Source organism: Phoenix dactylifera, chromosome 4, assembly GCF_051530095.1.
Source record: "Phoenix dactylifera cultivar Ajwa chromosome 4, Ajwa_hap1_PhDact_Kaust_v1.1, whole genome shotgun sequence".
In the NCBI taxonomy this organism is placed as follows: domain Eukaryota; kingdom Viridiplantae; phylum Streptophyta; class Magnoliopsida; order Arecales; family Arecaceae; genus Phoenix; species Phoenix dactylifera.
In genome coordinates this window covers 51871419-51885489 of record NC_143193.1, presented here as the reverse complement: position 1 = coordinate 51885489, position 14071 = coordinate 51871419, and the positions used below count along the sequence as shown (strand labels likewise).

The 14071-nt window shown below is 39.8% G+C and overlaps 1 protein-coding gene and 1 pseudogene across 1 annotated transcript; both read right to left on the bottom strand.

The window, feature by feature from the left end:
* Positions 1-798: 798 nt before the first annotated feature.
* Positions 799-11626, bottom strand: LOC103701391 (auxin response factor 18-like). Its single transcript, XM_026802258.3, has 4 exons — positions 10463-11626; positions 9748-10020; positions 9458-9660; positions 799-1348 (listed from the first exon to the last, which is right to left on the bottom strand). The coding sequence occupies exons 1-4, from the start codon at positions 11516-11518 to the stop codon at positions 1339-1341; spliced, it is 1542 nt and encodes a 513-aa protein (XP_026658059.3). The 5' UTR covers positions 11519-11626; the 3' UTR covers positions 799-1338.
* A 1163-nt stretch (positions 11627-12789) lies between these two features.
* LOC103701392 (mitogen-activated protein kinase kinase kinase 20 pseudogene) lies at positions 12790-13620 on the bottom strand (annotated as a pseudogene).
* Positions 13621-14071: the final 451 nt, after the last annotated feature.

Here is a 14071-nt window from a genome sequence, read left to right as displayed (position 1 = left end):
GAATGGTTACTCAATCTTATGCTGTCCATAGGAAATCCCAGGAGAAATAGGTTTGACACAACTATTAGCAGGTGTACTTTTTCTTCCAGGCTGCCAAACCAGGAAACATTCGTAAGTCCTTCTTACCATTTCAAGAAGACCACAAACTCCTTCCCATGTAAGAATTGAACAGGCATAGCGTATCTCTAATGATGTTCCAACTTCCAACCAAAGAGATCAAAGCCCACCCATCATTTATGGAGAATTCAATTAAAAAATAAAAATTTCGGCACAAACACAGACACACGCTCAGAGAGAGAACAAGAGAGTTCATTACATCAGAATATTTATAATTCAAATTATACATGAAAAACCAGCATAATGAAGAACCCACCAAGATCTTAGTGAACTACAAAGTACCCAAAATTATTACATAATTGGGATGAACCTTTTCAGTATATATCTGCAAGCAAAATGAACATAGCAAGAACTATGACATCGCTCCTTCCATTCTGGGTGATGGAGGGGGATCACCCCCACCCTATTCGAGCCTTTTTTTTCCTTGCTTTTTTAGGAGGGAGAGAGAGAGAGAGAGAGAGAGAGAGAGAGAGAAAGCAGCAATAAGTAGGATTTTCTTTGTTCCCCCCTTTCCCAAAAGGAAGAACATGAAATTCTTATTCTTTCCATAGGAATCAGGATATTGGATCCAGCCATAAGAAGAATGATTGATATTCTTATCAGCCATCACAGAACCATGTAATACCCTCAGAACAAAATAAACAATAGTTCAACACATTAGCATTTTTCACCATATGTGAGAAAAAGGAAAGAATACATATTTCTTGGTACTGAATTAACAAAGATAACCATGAACATAATGGAATTAAAGCCTTAATAAGCTATTTTCTACCTTTGCTTGCTTGAGTAACTATTATCTCAGTTTTTCATAGATAAGAATGATCAGAACAAATAGTTCAGTATAATGGAAAAACCAGAAAAGACACCTCCTGGTGTCAAGATGTCAGCAAGTAGGGCTGACACACAGCAGGCAATCCCTCATCTCAGGTTCAAAATGAATAATCTACTAAGGATCCACGAAACTACGACTACAAGGAAAAAAGAAACAAAAAATAATATACCAAATGGTGGTGCCCCTCCAAACCATCAAGAGGGAGATGAAAATTGTCAAATAGCTCACACAAATGGATGGTTCAAATATCACAGAAATTCAGTTTTCAGTGTTACTACATAAGAGAGACAAGGTAGGACTTAAAATGCCGCTTGCTAATCCTGTGACTTGAGTCAAACCAGTACTGGTGCAAGAGTCAGATGCTAAATTTAATCTCCATCCTTTCTTCATCAAATACATCTGCCAAAGAGAGAAGACAACAAAAGCATTACGTAGCTTACAAGGACATACACAAAACTTTAATTAAATAGTATCTAAATAAGATACTACAAATTAGGCCATGGCTTCCTAATTTAAAATGTTATATACTATGAGGGAAAATGATATACTAGCTTCTTAGGTCATTTCTCTTAAAGAAACCATATTTTGGTAATCCATATTTGGAATAAAGAGGCTCACGCCAAGGAGGCCTAGAATTTCCAAGGTAGGTGAAGAGAATATGCCAAGTTGTGAGCTATTATAGCATTTTGCTTTTACCACGAACAAACAAGCAAAATAACATAAAACATGTCATTATTCTGCCCTGTCCCCACATCCCTCAAAGTTGCTGAAGAATATTCTAAGCATTCATTAAATATCATAAAAATCAAACCCCCTACTTGGTTTCTTTAACAAAAAGGCAAAGGAAAGTAAAATAAACTAGATGATTTCTCAATGATCTCATAAAATGCCTCAATAGCAGAATGATCTTCTAATTCAGGAATACCTCTCCTACAGGCCAGAAAAATGAAAATTAGCTTGTGAATTTGATACCAGACTAACTAGCATCACATATAACATATGTATGCTGGAGTCATCGCGAGCTCCAAGAAATTAATTATTTTTTTTTGGTTCCAGTGCTGGTCCATGTTGGTTAGGTTAAAGACTTTGGCACAATAGATACAAAGTCCAGTCTTGACAGCAAGGTTTGTTGTACCGTACTATACTGGACGTACCATATCGACACTCGATACGCTAAACCTTACAGTACCATACCGCATAGCAACACTATAATAGGATGGTAACAGTATAAGGTCCGGTATCAAGACGGCGAACCTTGCTTGATGGAAAAAAAAAATAGTTGATCAGTTAGATATGGATTATCAAATTGAAGGTTGTCTTTTAGTAAGTAGGATAGAGTTGAGAATGTACTGCACAGTGGTTTTAGAGAGAGTTTATGGAAAGAGAGATAGTGTGGCATGCTTTTACTTTTAGACGAGATAGGAAAAATGATTAAGAGAGTTTTTTCTTCATATTTCATACATAAAAATATTCCCTCTATATTATTTTCTTCTCTTCCATTACTTATATTTTTATTTGGCTGGTGCGATTTTTGGATCTTGGGCTAGTGCATTTGATCAACATCGAAAAGCACGCCATTCTACATGGTATCAGAACCATGGACTATGAGATGTGGTAATTCAAATGCTTCCAGTAATTCGCTACATGGCAAGTGTTAAGACTCTTATTGGTGAGATTCGATGGATGAATCATCATGGCTAATGCTACTATCATCTTTCTCATGGGGATTATTCTTCTATTGCTTATTGTTATGCTTCCACTATTATTAATCAGCTAGAATCCACTTCTTATAATGAGGCCAAGAGTATTGATAGTTTGGAAGGATGCCATGGAAGAAAAGATTTCAGAAGAATGAGACATGGGATTTAATTCCTTTGCCTAGTAGTGTTTCTTACTCTTGCTTGGAAGTGGATGTATAAGGTGAAAAGGAAGAGTGATGGCTCTATTGAACTTTACAAAGTTAAGCTTGTAGCAAGAAGATTTTCACAAAAATATGGAGTTGATTTTGATGAAACCTACAGCCTAGTTACAAAATTAACTACATTCAAAGCACTTATTTTCTTAGCAGCTAGCAAGGATTGGTCTTTGTGAGATGGATGCAAAGAATGCCTTCTTATATGGTGATCTTGACAAGGACATTTATCTATTCCAGCCTCTTGGCATTGTTGACTCTCATTCTGAATTTATTTGCAAACTTAAGAAAGCTTTATATGGTCTCAAGCAGGCATCCAGAGCATGGTACGAAAATATTGCATAGTATTTATTATTTTGTGATTATTCTATATTTTCTACAGATTCCAGTTCAAATGTGAAGCACGCTAGTAAACGTATAGTTAATTGTTGGCCTCTATGTTGATGTCTTGATTGTCATTACAATAATGTTGATGAGGTCCATAGTGTTCATGAATATCTATAGCTACTTCAATTTTCTTGGCTTTGAAGTAGCTAAACTCAAAGATGGCTATTGTATTGTCAAAGAAAATATGGTATTGAGTTCTTGAATAAGTATAGATTGGCTAATTGCAAGCATATGTGGAAAACAATTGAATAGAAACCTAAGATTCTTGATGGTGCTACCACATATAAACGAATTGTAGGCATTTTTGGGTGACAGAGAAGCGTTTGAGAGAGTTTTTCTCTTCATTTTTATATTAAAATTTTCTCTATATATTATTGTTTTCTCTTCCATTATTTATTTTTTTTATTTTATCAGTGCTTGTTCTAGATCTTGGGCTGGTGTGTTTGATCAACATCAAAAGGGCCAGAGTACTTCATTGTCATCTGCCTCAACTTACAAGACTAAGTGCCAGTTCAAAAAGTAGATATGAGGATGGAGAGCATTTACATGTATATATTGGTGCATAGGGAGGTGACTATCAAGGAATTTAAAAAACAAAGATGAGCTCAAGGTGCATCATTTAGCATAATCATAAATTACAAAAAAGGTATTGAAGATGGGACCATCTTATTTGAGGTTCCCCAAACCATGTACTACGCGAAAGCAAAAACAACAGCTTTTCACTAACCCTATTAAAGAACAAGAGGAAATGTAGGATGTTATTGAGAAAAACATTGTAAAGGACTTGGTAGATCTTTAAAGTAGCAAAAGGCATAAAAATAAAATTTTACCATTTTGGATTGAAAAATTACCATACATCAGCAAGAGTCCCTTATGTTTAATATAATTCAACATGAAAAAGCCGATCGACAATGTAAGGAATGAACAAGTGAGAAGAAATGAAGGAACCAGAAAGATTCATAAAATTATCGATCACACTATACTGCTAAGATGTTAATCTTTATGAGATGTGTGCACTGTGGTAGGCAATTTAATTTTACAAAGCTAAATGGAATCGTTGTATACCATGCCAAGTAAAATACCTGTATTTATGATATAGAATGTGAATATTATGTACCCCATCTAAGTCACACTAACAACTTTGCTTTTATCTCCTACAATCTATTAAAGCTTGACTCCATGTTATCCTATTTTTGGATTTCTTTTTTTTTGGACGTAGCCCTATGTTTGGATTTTAGAGGAGATAAACATATTTTCAAGCATTTCAATTGCTAACACTCATTCCTTGTACAGAAAAAAAGGGGCTTTCTTCTATCAATGATGTTTTATATCAATCAAGTACTGTCATGCCTAAGAACTATTAGAAGGTTATAGCAGATGGTACTAGTAAAAGCATCTGAATCCAAATTAACTTTGGATTTCAGAACTATCACCAATTTCACAATAAATGCCTATTTAGGAGACCCAGGTGATATTTGGTTCTGTAGATATATAAAACAGATATCACAAAGCTTGGCACAGAAATATTGATGAAAAACAGATGAAGAACTGCTTTTTCATTAAACAGATTTTTCGGTATTCTGCCTCATCAGTTTTTCCAAAAACAAGTTTTATACAAACCAACCAAATAAGTATTTTTATAAGACTCGTTTATTTTCAGATTTTGCTTACACTTTAGGCACATTTTAGTAGAACTTGTCAAACATATATCCCATCAACATCATCTAATGCATAAATAGTAAAAAATTAACAGGCCGAGGATGACCCTCCAAGCTATTCTGTAAATACCAGAAAAATTCTCCCTTAGCTATTAAATTCTATCCACTATTTTGACTTTTGAGTATTCTGGGACCTCCAGTCATCAGATTGTTTATTTATGTGCCCTTTTCATGATTGATATGTCATAAAAAACCGAATCAGGGAAGTAATTTTACCTGAACCATAAATGCTCAATAAACGAATAGTGCCATGCATCCTAATCAAGTTTATTTTCTTCATATATGAAACGCAGGTAAATTAGTTATATGGCAAATCTGACCTTCAAAGCTCAGACACCTATCTAGAGTGCTTAATTATACAGTGCCAAGTAATCCCTGAATCACAAAAGCAAATTTCTCAAAATCAAGAAACTTCTTTCTTGTCTATTAACGACAGTGAAATCTCCACTCATCACTTAGTGTAACCCTACACCTTAGCATAATGTTTTGTCCATCCTAAATTACAAAAACAATTTGATGCACGACAAGATCAACTTTTGTTCCCAATATGATAACAAAGCTTTTAGAACTTAAATTTCCAGGATCACTCCTGCAAAGAAAAGACATTCGACACTACTAAAAATCAACTCCAGCAAATAACTGCAACTATAAAATTGTTTACTCAAACTCCAAACACTTAAACTATACAGAAGTGGCTTAATTGCTCAAATTTTCAATTCCAAAAATAGCCCTTATTCGATTTATCTTTTAAAAGGTTTAAAATATGCTAGACTTAAGGGACTCCAAAAACTTCAAAACAAGATATGTCAGTATATTTGGACTCTGAAAGTTTTAAAAGAGCAGCAAAAGAGATGCTTTTGAATAAGGTCTGCGGAACCGTCCTGAACCACCCAGTTCGGGGTGTCCCAGGCTGTACCGGCAGCGGACCGAGACGGTTCCGCCATTGAAACCAAAATGCCTTGCCGGAGGGGAAGGAGAAGAGGAAGAGAGAGAGAGAGGAGGAGGGAGGGAGAGGGAGAGGGAGAGGAGGGAAGAGAGAGACCGGCTAGGAAGATGTGTCGGTATGGACCCGCGCCTCTCTCGTTCTCCCTCTCCCCCGCCGTAGAAGATGTATCGGTACGGGCCCGGCACGGCACGGCGCAGGTCCGTACCGACTCATCCCACTGGGCAATCGATACGGTGCCCAACTGCCCGGTACCAATTCCGCCAACATTGCTTCTGAACCTAAAGACTTATAATGCATTTCAGTTAATTATGGATTAATTATTTTCAAGTACTTTTAGAATTTAGTTTTTAGTTCAATTATCTGAATCTAAAATCTTTAGCAGTCACATCTAGCTATATGTGCAATATAACTAGTAAGTTTGAATTGATTTTATTTCCAAATTGTTTGCTGGAATTGCAAAGATAGGTATAATCTGTTGGTCAGTTAAGAGTTTGGATTTTAACATCTCTTGCAATAGGGTAATGAATTCCAACAAAAGATGCTAATCTAAAAGGTTTAGCTCATATTGTCTTAGAAATCAGCCTCTTGTTAATTAGTATAGGAGAAGCTATGATGGAATACTCTTACAAACAATTTTACCAAGATAAAAAAGTAATCTCAATTTTCTTATTAAGTTCCAGATAAAAACTTGACTACAAGAGGCAAAGGATCACTAATCCTATGCTGAACTCTAATAAATCATACGTTACATTTAAGTCTTCCAAAATTTAGCTAACAAAAGAAAATAAAGACACCATAAAAGTACAAAACTCAGATAAATGAAACCCTACATAGTATGCCACTAAGACCACTTTAAACATGATCATACGAACTTCAAAAGTTTCGTTATTGTTCTCTATTTCGGGTTTGGAAATGTAGACAATGATTTGACTTAACATAAGACTTCAAAACCTACCACAGGATAGACACAGAAAACAAATTTGCATATTACAAAAAAAATGTAAAAAAAAAAATCCTGCTTCTAGACTCTTAAATGAAGGAATCTTGACATCAATCTTGCCTCTCCAAGTCACCCATTGATAATAGATCCTCCAATTATGATCAAAACACCAGGAGATCATCCCAAAAGAAGTTCTATTTTATCATGAATCTCAAATGGTTGTTCTTCTCATTGATGGATTCAAAGTGAGAATTATGACAACTAGGGGTCCTCAAATAATGATGGACGACGATGATTTGATAAAAAGCATGTACCTTATGAAGCATCTTTCTGCTTTTAGTAACCTCCATAAATCAGATATTAACCTTATTATGTAATCTTGGATTATCATCATGCTTTATTCACTCTAAACTAAAATGGATCTACCCCATATCTCTCTGATGACTGTATCTTTGCCAACATTCCAAAGTAATTTCAGATTTAAGTTAAATTCTTAAAATATTGACCATTTGATGCTGCCCCTTTTGTCCAGAAATGGTTTGTGCTATTTCCTTATTAGTTCAAATCAAGCATTCAACTTCTTAAAAATCACATCTAGTTTCTCTAGATCTCCACAAAACTCATCCCAATGGAAGAACTCCAACTTACCAAGCGAGCTGCTAATTTTTGTTAGTAGTTACCTAAATTTACCTGTTACTTTCCACCTACTACTCAATTCCTAAACTTCTGCTTGTAGTAGGGAAAATATACCAAAATATCAAAACCCAGTGGCATTAAAAATTTAATAGAATATCACAGTGGTTAAATAAATCTTAAAAAGTGCTCATAAGAAAGCAAAAGAATGCATGTACAGAGCATGGCACTTAATAATAACCCTCCTTGGCACGTGCTGTCAAAACTGTGGTGAAATTATCTTTCAATAGTTTCCATGTCAATGCTTATCACTTCCAGCAAAATATGTCAACTCCGATGTCACTTCAAGGGTCTAGAACTATTGAGCTATTTAGCTTCCAATCTAACAGAAATTACACCTTATAACAACCATACACAACTACATAGATACATGTTCGTACAACTGTGTTAAGCACTTGAACTCACTCCATATGTTTATTTAACATTTATTTTTTAAAAATATAAATGCCACGCCTTTGTGTCTTCTCCAATTTATTTTCCTCTACAATTAATATTTAGGTTATATTTTCCATCATTGTTTTCTTGCTTTTTAACACATACCAGACCATTTTTTGAGCTCCCATATCCCTGAAAGTCCTTACCACCCAAATCAGAGAACCCCAATTTTCACTGAGGTTGTATCTAGCCTTCAATACAAGGTACCTTGGTGACAACCCTACTTCATCAGAGTTTGATCTATCTGAATAAAACCTAATTATTACAATGATAATGAGATGGAAACTAGGACAATGTCAAAGAGCATCCCAATGCACGAGACTCCTACCACTGTGGGGTTGGGGAAGACCAGATATATGCAACCTTACCCAGAGGTTGTTCCCATGGAAACAGGGACAACATGCACTCAAATATTTAACAAAAGAATTCTGAAGCACCAACTTGCTAAGGTGGAAAATTGATGTCTAAATTATTTGGCAGCACTGATTAATGAATGTTAACCCAATAGCAGTAAACAACAAAGGCAATAGATCAAAGATAATTCAGTTTCAGAAGAAATCTTAATTACCTAAAAGTAAGCAAGCATTCGCTCAGGTAATTCAGTTGTTGCCCTTGAGAACTCAAATCCAAGAATATACATTAGCTTCTGATTATCAAATCTAAGTATTTGAAAGCAAGGACTGGTATGAGATAAAAACAAAATAGTGATGTCACCTAGGCATTTGAAATTTTGGGTTTTTTGACATGTCATACACTTAGAAATGGATACTCCACATTATTTCATGACACTGCATGGTCAATTATAATGGCACCATCTTTTTATGTCAATGCTTGGCTCTTCCAGCAAAATGTGCCAAGCTAATGTTATCTATTGTTTTACTCATATTCGTTAGCCATGTGTTAGCCAATCCAACTAGTTATGCATTAGGTATATATCCAAACATATTTATTCAAAAGGAGATAATTTGTGACATTAGCCTTCACCATGTTCCTTTAAAATCCTCTCTTGTGTCTAGTGTTATTATTCTAAAAAATATAACTAAAAATGAAAAGATGGCTTGACCTAGCAATAAAAGCATTCTGCAGATTAATGGAATACATATTTGTGTTATAGTTAAAAAGACAGCAGTTTTGGCTGCAAATAACAAAGTTAGTGTTTTTCAAATGTTAAAAAACCAGTGACTCATGGCACTAATATCTATGTAGATGCATATTAGTTCTTCATTCCTCCTTCAGGTCCACCTTTAATCAACCTTGAAACCATACTACCACCTAAAGAGCCAAGTTATTAGTTCACTTATTTAACAAAAATGAGGGTCATTAATCATGATTCTAGGTGCAGTTAGCGAGTATCGCGGCTTGTGTAATAAGATCAGTTATCTTCGAGATAGAAATGAGAAGTTATTAGTGCACAGAATAATATAATATGAAATAATGCACAGAAACATAATTCGATCACTCATACATGCACTTGTACCTGAACACAGAGGGCGGATCTATGTGGATGATCTGACCGAACAACTGAAAAGAAGGCCTAATATCTTCTTTATTTGGATTGCGAACTGCAGTAGCATGAATCTCCATGCCTTGGAAATGGATGCTACCTCGGCTGAGAGGAAATGAGCTCTCTGATTGTGATGTATTTGCAACATTCAACTCCTTAGAGACCTCAGTTGGTTTCTGCAGCACACCATTGCTAAACCGATTATCAAAGTGCAAGTTATGAGTATTGCTGGGTGCAAAACCGGGACAATTAGGTACACTCACTGAATTATGCCTGGCTCCCTGCATGCCAGCAGGAAACAAATTGTGACTGAACAGTGATGGTGCTGCACTGGCCATCATCGTATTACTCATTCCTGTCATGGTAGAGGGCATTCTTCCCTCTGAATCTATGAGTAAATTGGAACACTGTAAAATCCTTGGTCTGTTTGCGTCAGAGTTTAGGGTTTGCATCTGAGGAGTGGCAGAATCTAAGTCCACTTGCCAAGGACTGACACTTTTAACATCTGCCGAAACCTCTGCATCATCCCAGGTAACCTAAATGGTAGAAACAGTAAACACAAGATCAGTTAAGTGAGCTTACATAATACACATTCATAGTCAAATTGCTGTCTACTCTTTTAGTTTCTACTTGAATGAATTGAATTTCGTAAGGAGATGCCGAAAGAAGATATGGAAGGACTTTCAGCAAAATAAGTCAATTGTTGATGCCTGAATTTATTTTTGTGATGTCTGTACAAAAAACACCATTACAGTAACACGGTAGCATGTGTTGCTAGCTAACAAGACACTCCTCTGTGTACCCTCCACTTGACAGCCACAGTTTCAAGAAAAATCTAGCAGTTTCAACAGTAACTAATAAAGACTTGCAGGAACATAAACTGAGGAGATAAATTACCTCAACAGAGCACCTCAACAGCAGGCGGAGTTCTATAATCGGAACCCCACCTAATGGAAACAAACAGAGGAAATAAATTACCTGAAGCATCCGCCACGGAGAAAGGGGCCACCGGTCTTGGTCCTGGGAAGTGGTTCCGGAGATTGTTCCCCGTAACAGTCTCGTCCTGGACAACCCCCGTGTCTCCAACGACATCCTGACCCTCATCCCGGCAGTCCAAGGCACACTCAACGCCGCTTTCACCTTCTCCACCCCTACCACAAAGTCCGCTGCCGGGGCCTTTGGATAGTGCACCACCTCAAACGGCCTCCCCATCCTCGCCAGTCTCAGCGCCTCCGCCACCGCCTCCGCCGGAATCCTCCCGCTGGCGTTCCTCGAAAAAACATGTCCGGCGCCCACATTCACCTCAAACCTCCCCTCCGGGGGCGCCGCCGCCGGGGGAGGAGGAACCTGGGGGACGCAGGCAGAAAACCTCGACGCCCGCCTGATTCCCACGTAGAGCCGGCCGTCCCGGTTCTTTATGAAGACCAAGGAGTCGCCGGCAATGAGCTTCTTGGCGTTAACGAACCTGCTCCACCCGGTGGTCAGCAGGTGTCGGCGGGGAACCCCCCGGTAGATATGCCGGAAGGTCCACACCTTCCCATGAATGTCGCGGATCGTCAAGTTCTGGGCCGGAGGCTCCGCAGCCATGTCCAGCGGCGGAAAGATAGAGTCCGCGCAGAACCTCGGCACCGAGAACCCCCCGCCATTGTTCGCATCGCTCGACGTCAGAACCTTCATGACCGCCATCGCCCCGACGTCGTCCGGTTCCTCCACCGAGGACGACGGCTGCTCCGGCGAGAAAGGCGGCGGCAGAGTGGTGCGGGGCTCGAGCAGGATGCGGGCGAAGACCTCGTCCGTGTCGGGGTTGGCGTGGAAGCCGATGGCGGCGGCGCGGCAGAGGAAGAGGGCGGGGCACTGGCCGCCGGCGGTGGAGACGGGGAAAAAATCGGGCGGGGAGGAGGCCTGCTCGGCGTGGCCTTGGGGGAAGTACCAGACGAGGGAACCGACTGCAGGGAGCTTGGCGGCTGTGCCGGCGCAGGCGTACCAGACCTGGGAATCGACCGCCGGCAGCTCGGTAGAAGCATTGATCGCCATTGGGGTTTCTAGAGCTCGAGATATCGGCAAAAAATAGATGGAGGGTTCGGGTTTCTATCTCTCCCTCTCTATATCTCTCTCGCTTGCTCGCCTCGGTCGCTGGCTTACTTGGAGCTCTCGGTCGGAAGAGCTTATATAGAGTGCCGGCGCGGAAACAGGCGGAAACGCGCTGCCAATTTAGATGGACGATATTGCCCCTAGAGAGCCGCGTGGATTGAAGTATATCCGTAACCGACTACTCCCCCCATTTCGGAATCCGGATGAAATCCGGTTTACAAGGAGGGGGCGTTGTTACCGTTGTACGAGTGCGAAATCGTAGGAGAGGTGGGTCCCCGTGGGAGTCCGCCAAGGGGGATCGTCTCCCCCGTCCGATCGCCACACCGCGCAGCGTTGGCAGCTGTGTGGACCGTCTGATCTTGAGATTCTTACCAGATACCCAGTCTTAGATTTATTAAGCTTTTGTAAAGTTCGAATAATTAGAAATTTAGATCCGGGTGGGACCACGGCGTCCAAACTATTCAATTCCACGCGCACTTTCGTCGCTAAATTATTTAAATAATTGAGCTGAAAATTTCATTAAATTTAATAATAAAATTAATATAATAAGCAAAATTATTATAATTTTGCTGATTGTACTAATTAAATTTATTGATTGAATAAATTTTTAGTTAAATTATCTAAATAAATTTTATTTTTTTAATTTTTTATTTGAACTTTCAATTTGTCGCTACGATGGAGACATGGAGCCATGCTTGACTAATTAATTAGCTTTCCATGACTGCAGTCCACGCAGAGGCGGAGGGTGACCAAACTGTACGTAATATGTTAAATAGATGAGTAGTATGAAGACAAAAGAGGACCTAAGCGTGGGGTGTACCACGTACGGATATCTAGCATTGTCGCGTACGCTCCAACGGCCAGCAGCCGTCAAACGGTAAATAATATGCCATGACACTTCCTTCCTGCGTGGGGACTGGGGAGATGGTGACAAAATAGTTTGGAAACTTGATAGAATAACATAATCAGTGATTACTTCGCTTTTTTAAATTTAATTTATAACTCAACAGCTTCAAATGCTGTTGCACTCTAAGAAAATTAAAGTACCAACTAGCTAGTTTCAAATTTGAATCCGGCCTAACCCAAGCCGAGCTAAACAAATTTTTAACAAATTAAATAAATTTAAGTAGGTTAAATAGATCAAGCAAGTCGGGTTAAGTAGATCATAAACAAGTTAGTAATTGAATCGGGTGCGTATGTATATAATAGACAAGTCAATTTACAAGGGGTTGCTGCCCAGGAGCAACATGCAAAACTTCGCTTCCTAACCCTGCAGCACAATCAAACACCCTTTTTTGGGCTCCGCATGGTATTGCACCATGTCCATCTTCTTCTTCCCCATAACCTGATGCGAAGGGATGATCCAGTAGCATCTCGGCCGTCCACCTGTTCTTTGGGTCCTTCACTAAGCACCTTTTCAAGAAATCCTTCCCCTCCTCCGAAAGGCTCTCCGGAATCTCCGGCAAGACGTCGCCGCGACCGATCCGAAACAACACCGCCGGCAGCTCGAGGTCGGCCGGGAAACTTCTTGCTGGCTTGCCGGTGACCAACTCGATCAACGTACACCCGAGAGACCATATATCCGACGGCGGCTCGTACTCGTTCCGAGCCACACCCTCCGGAGCCACGTACAGTGGTGTGCCTCGAATAAAGAACCCTCGGGACCTCTCCTTAGCTCTCTTGGCAAGCCCAAAGTCGGCGATCTTGACCTCGCCGGAGCCGGACACGAGGATGTTGTGCGGCTTGATGTCGCAATGCACGTAACCCTTTGCATGGATATGGGCGAGGGCTCTAAGGATGGACTTGGTGCAGTGCCGGACTTCGGACTCGGAGAAAGGGCCGTGGGAAGATCGGAGGACGTCGAAGAGGCTGCCGAAGGTTGCGAGCTCAAGAAAGAGACTGTAGGTGGCCTCGCCATCGTCGTCGGGCTTGATATCGTCGCCGAGGCAGCCGATGATCTCGGGGCAATCTTGTAAGAGATCGAGGATCTCTTTCTCGTGCTTCAAGATGGAGGAATTGGAGACTGGTGCGGACTTGACTGCCATTAGCTTCTTCAGGGAGGAGGAGGATCCATCTCTGAGGATGCCCAAGCTAACCGAAGCCGAGCTTCCTCTCCCCAACAACTTCGCTCCTCTCTTCCACGTAAACATCATCTCTCTTCTCTCGATCTCCTACGTACTGTTGCACTCTCTTACTCTAAACTCTTGAATAGTATATATAGGGACCGGAAATATTCCCGTTTTCTTGGAGAGATCAGTTTGTGGAGTGGGAATCATAATCCTACTCGGCTTTGCATACATATGTTCACCTTCGAAGATCATCTACGATAGATTTGCCAAAAAAGATCATCTAGAACGGATAGGCTTCGGATATAAATCCCCACATCCAGATATGTCCTGATTATGGAAAGTTGTTGCCGAGTAATCTTAGTAACTTTTTTTTTGATTGAATTAATGGGAAAAGCGACATGTAGTAATCTAATCACATCATACACAT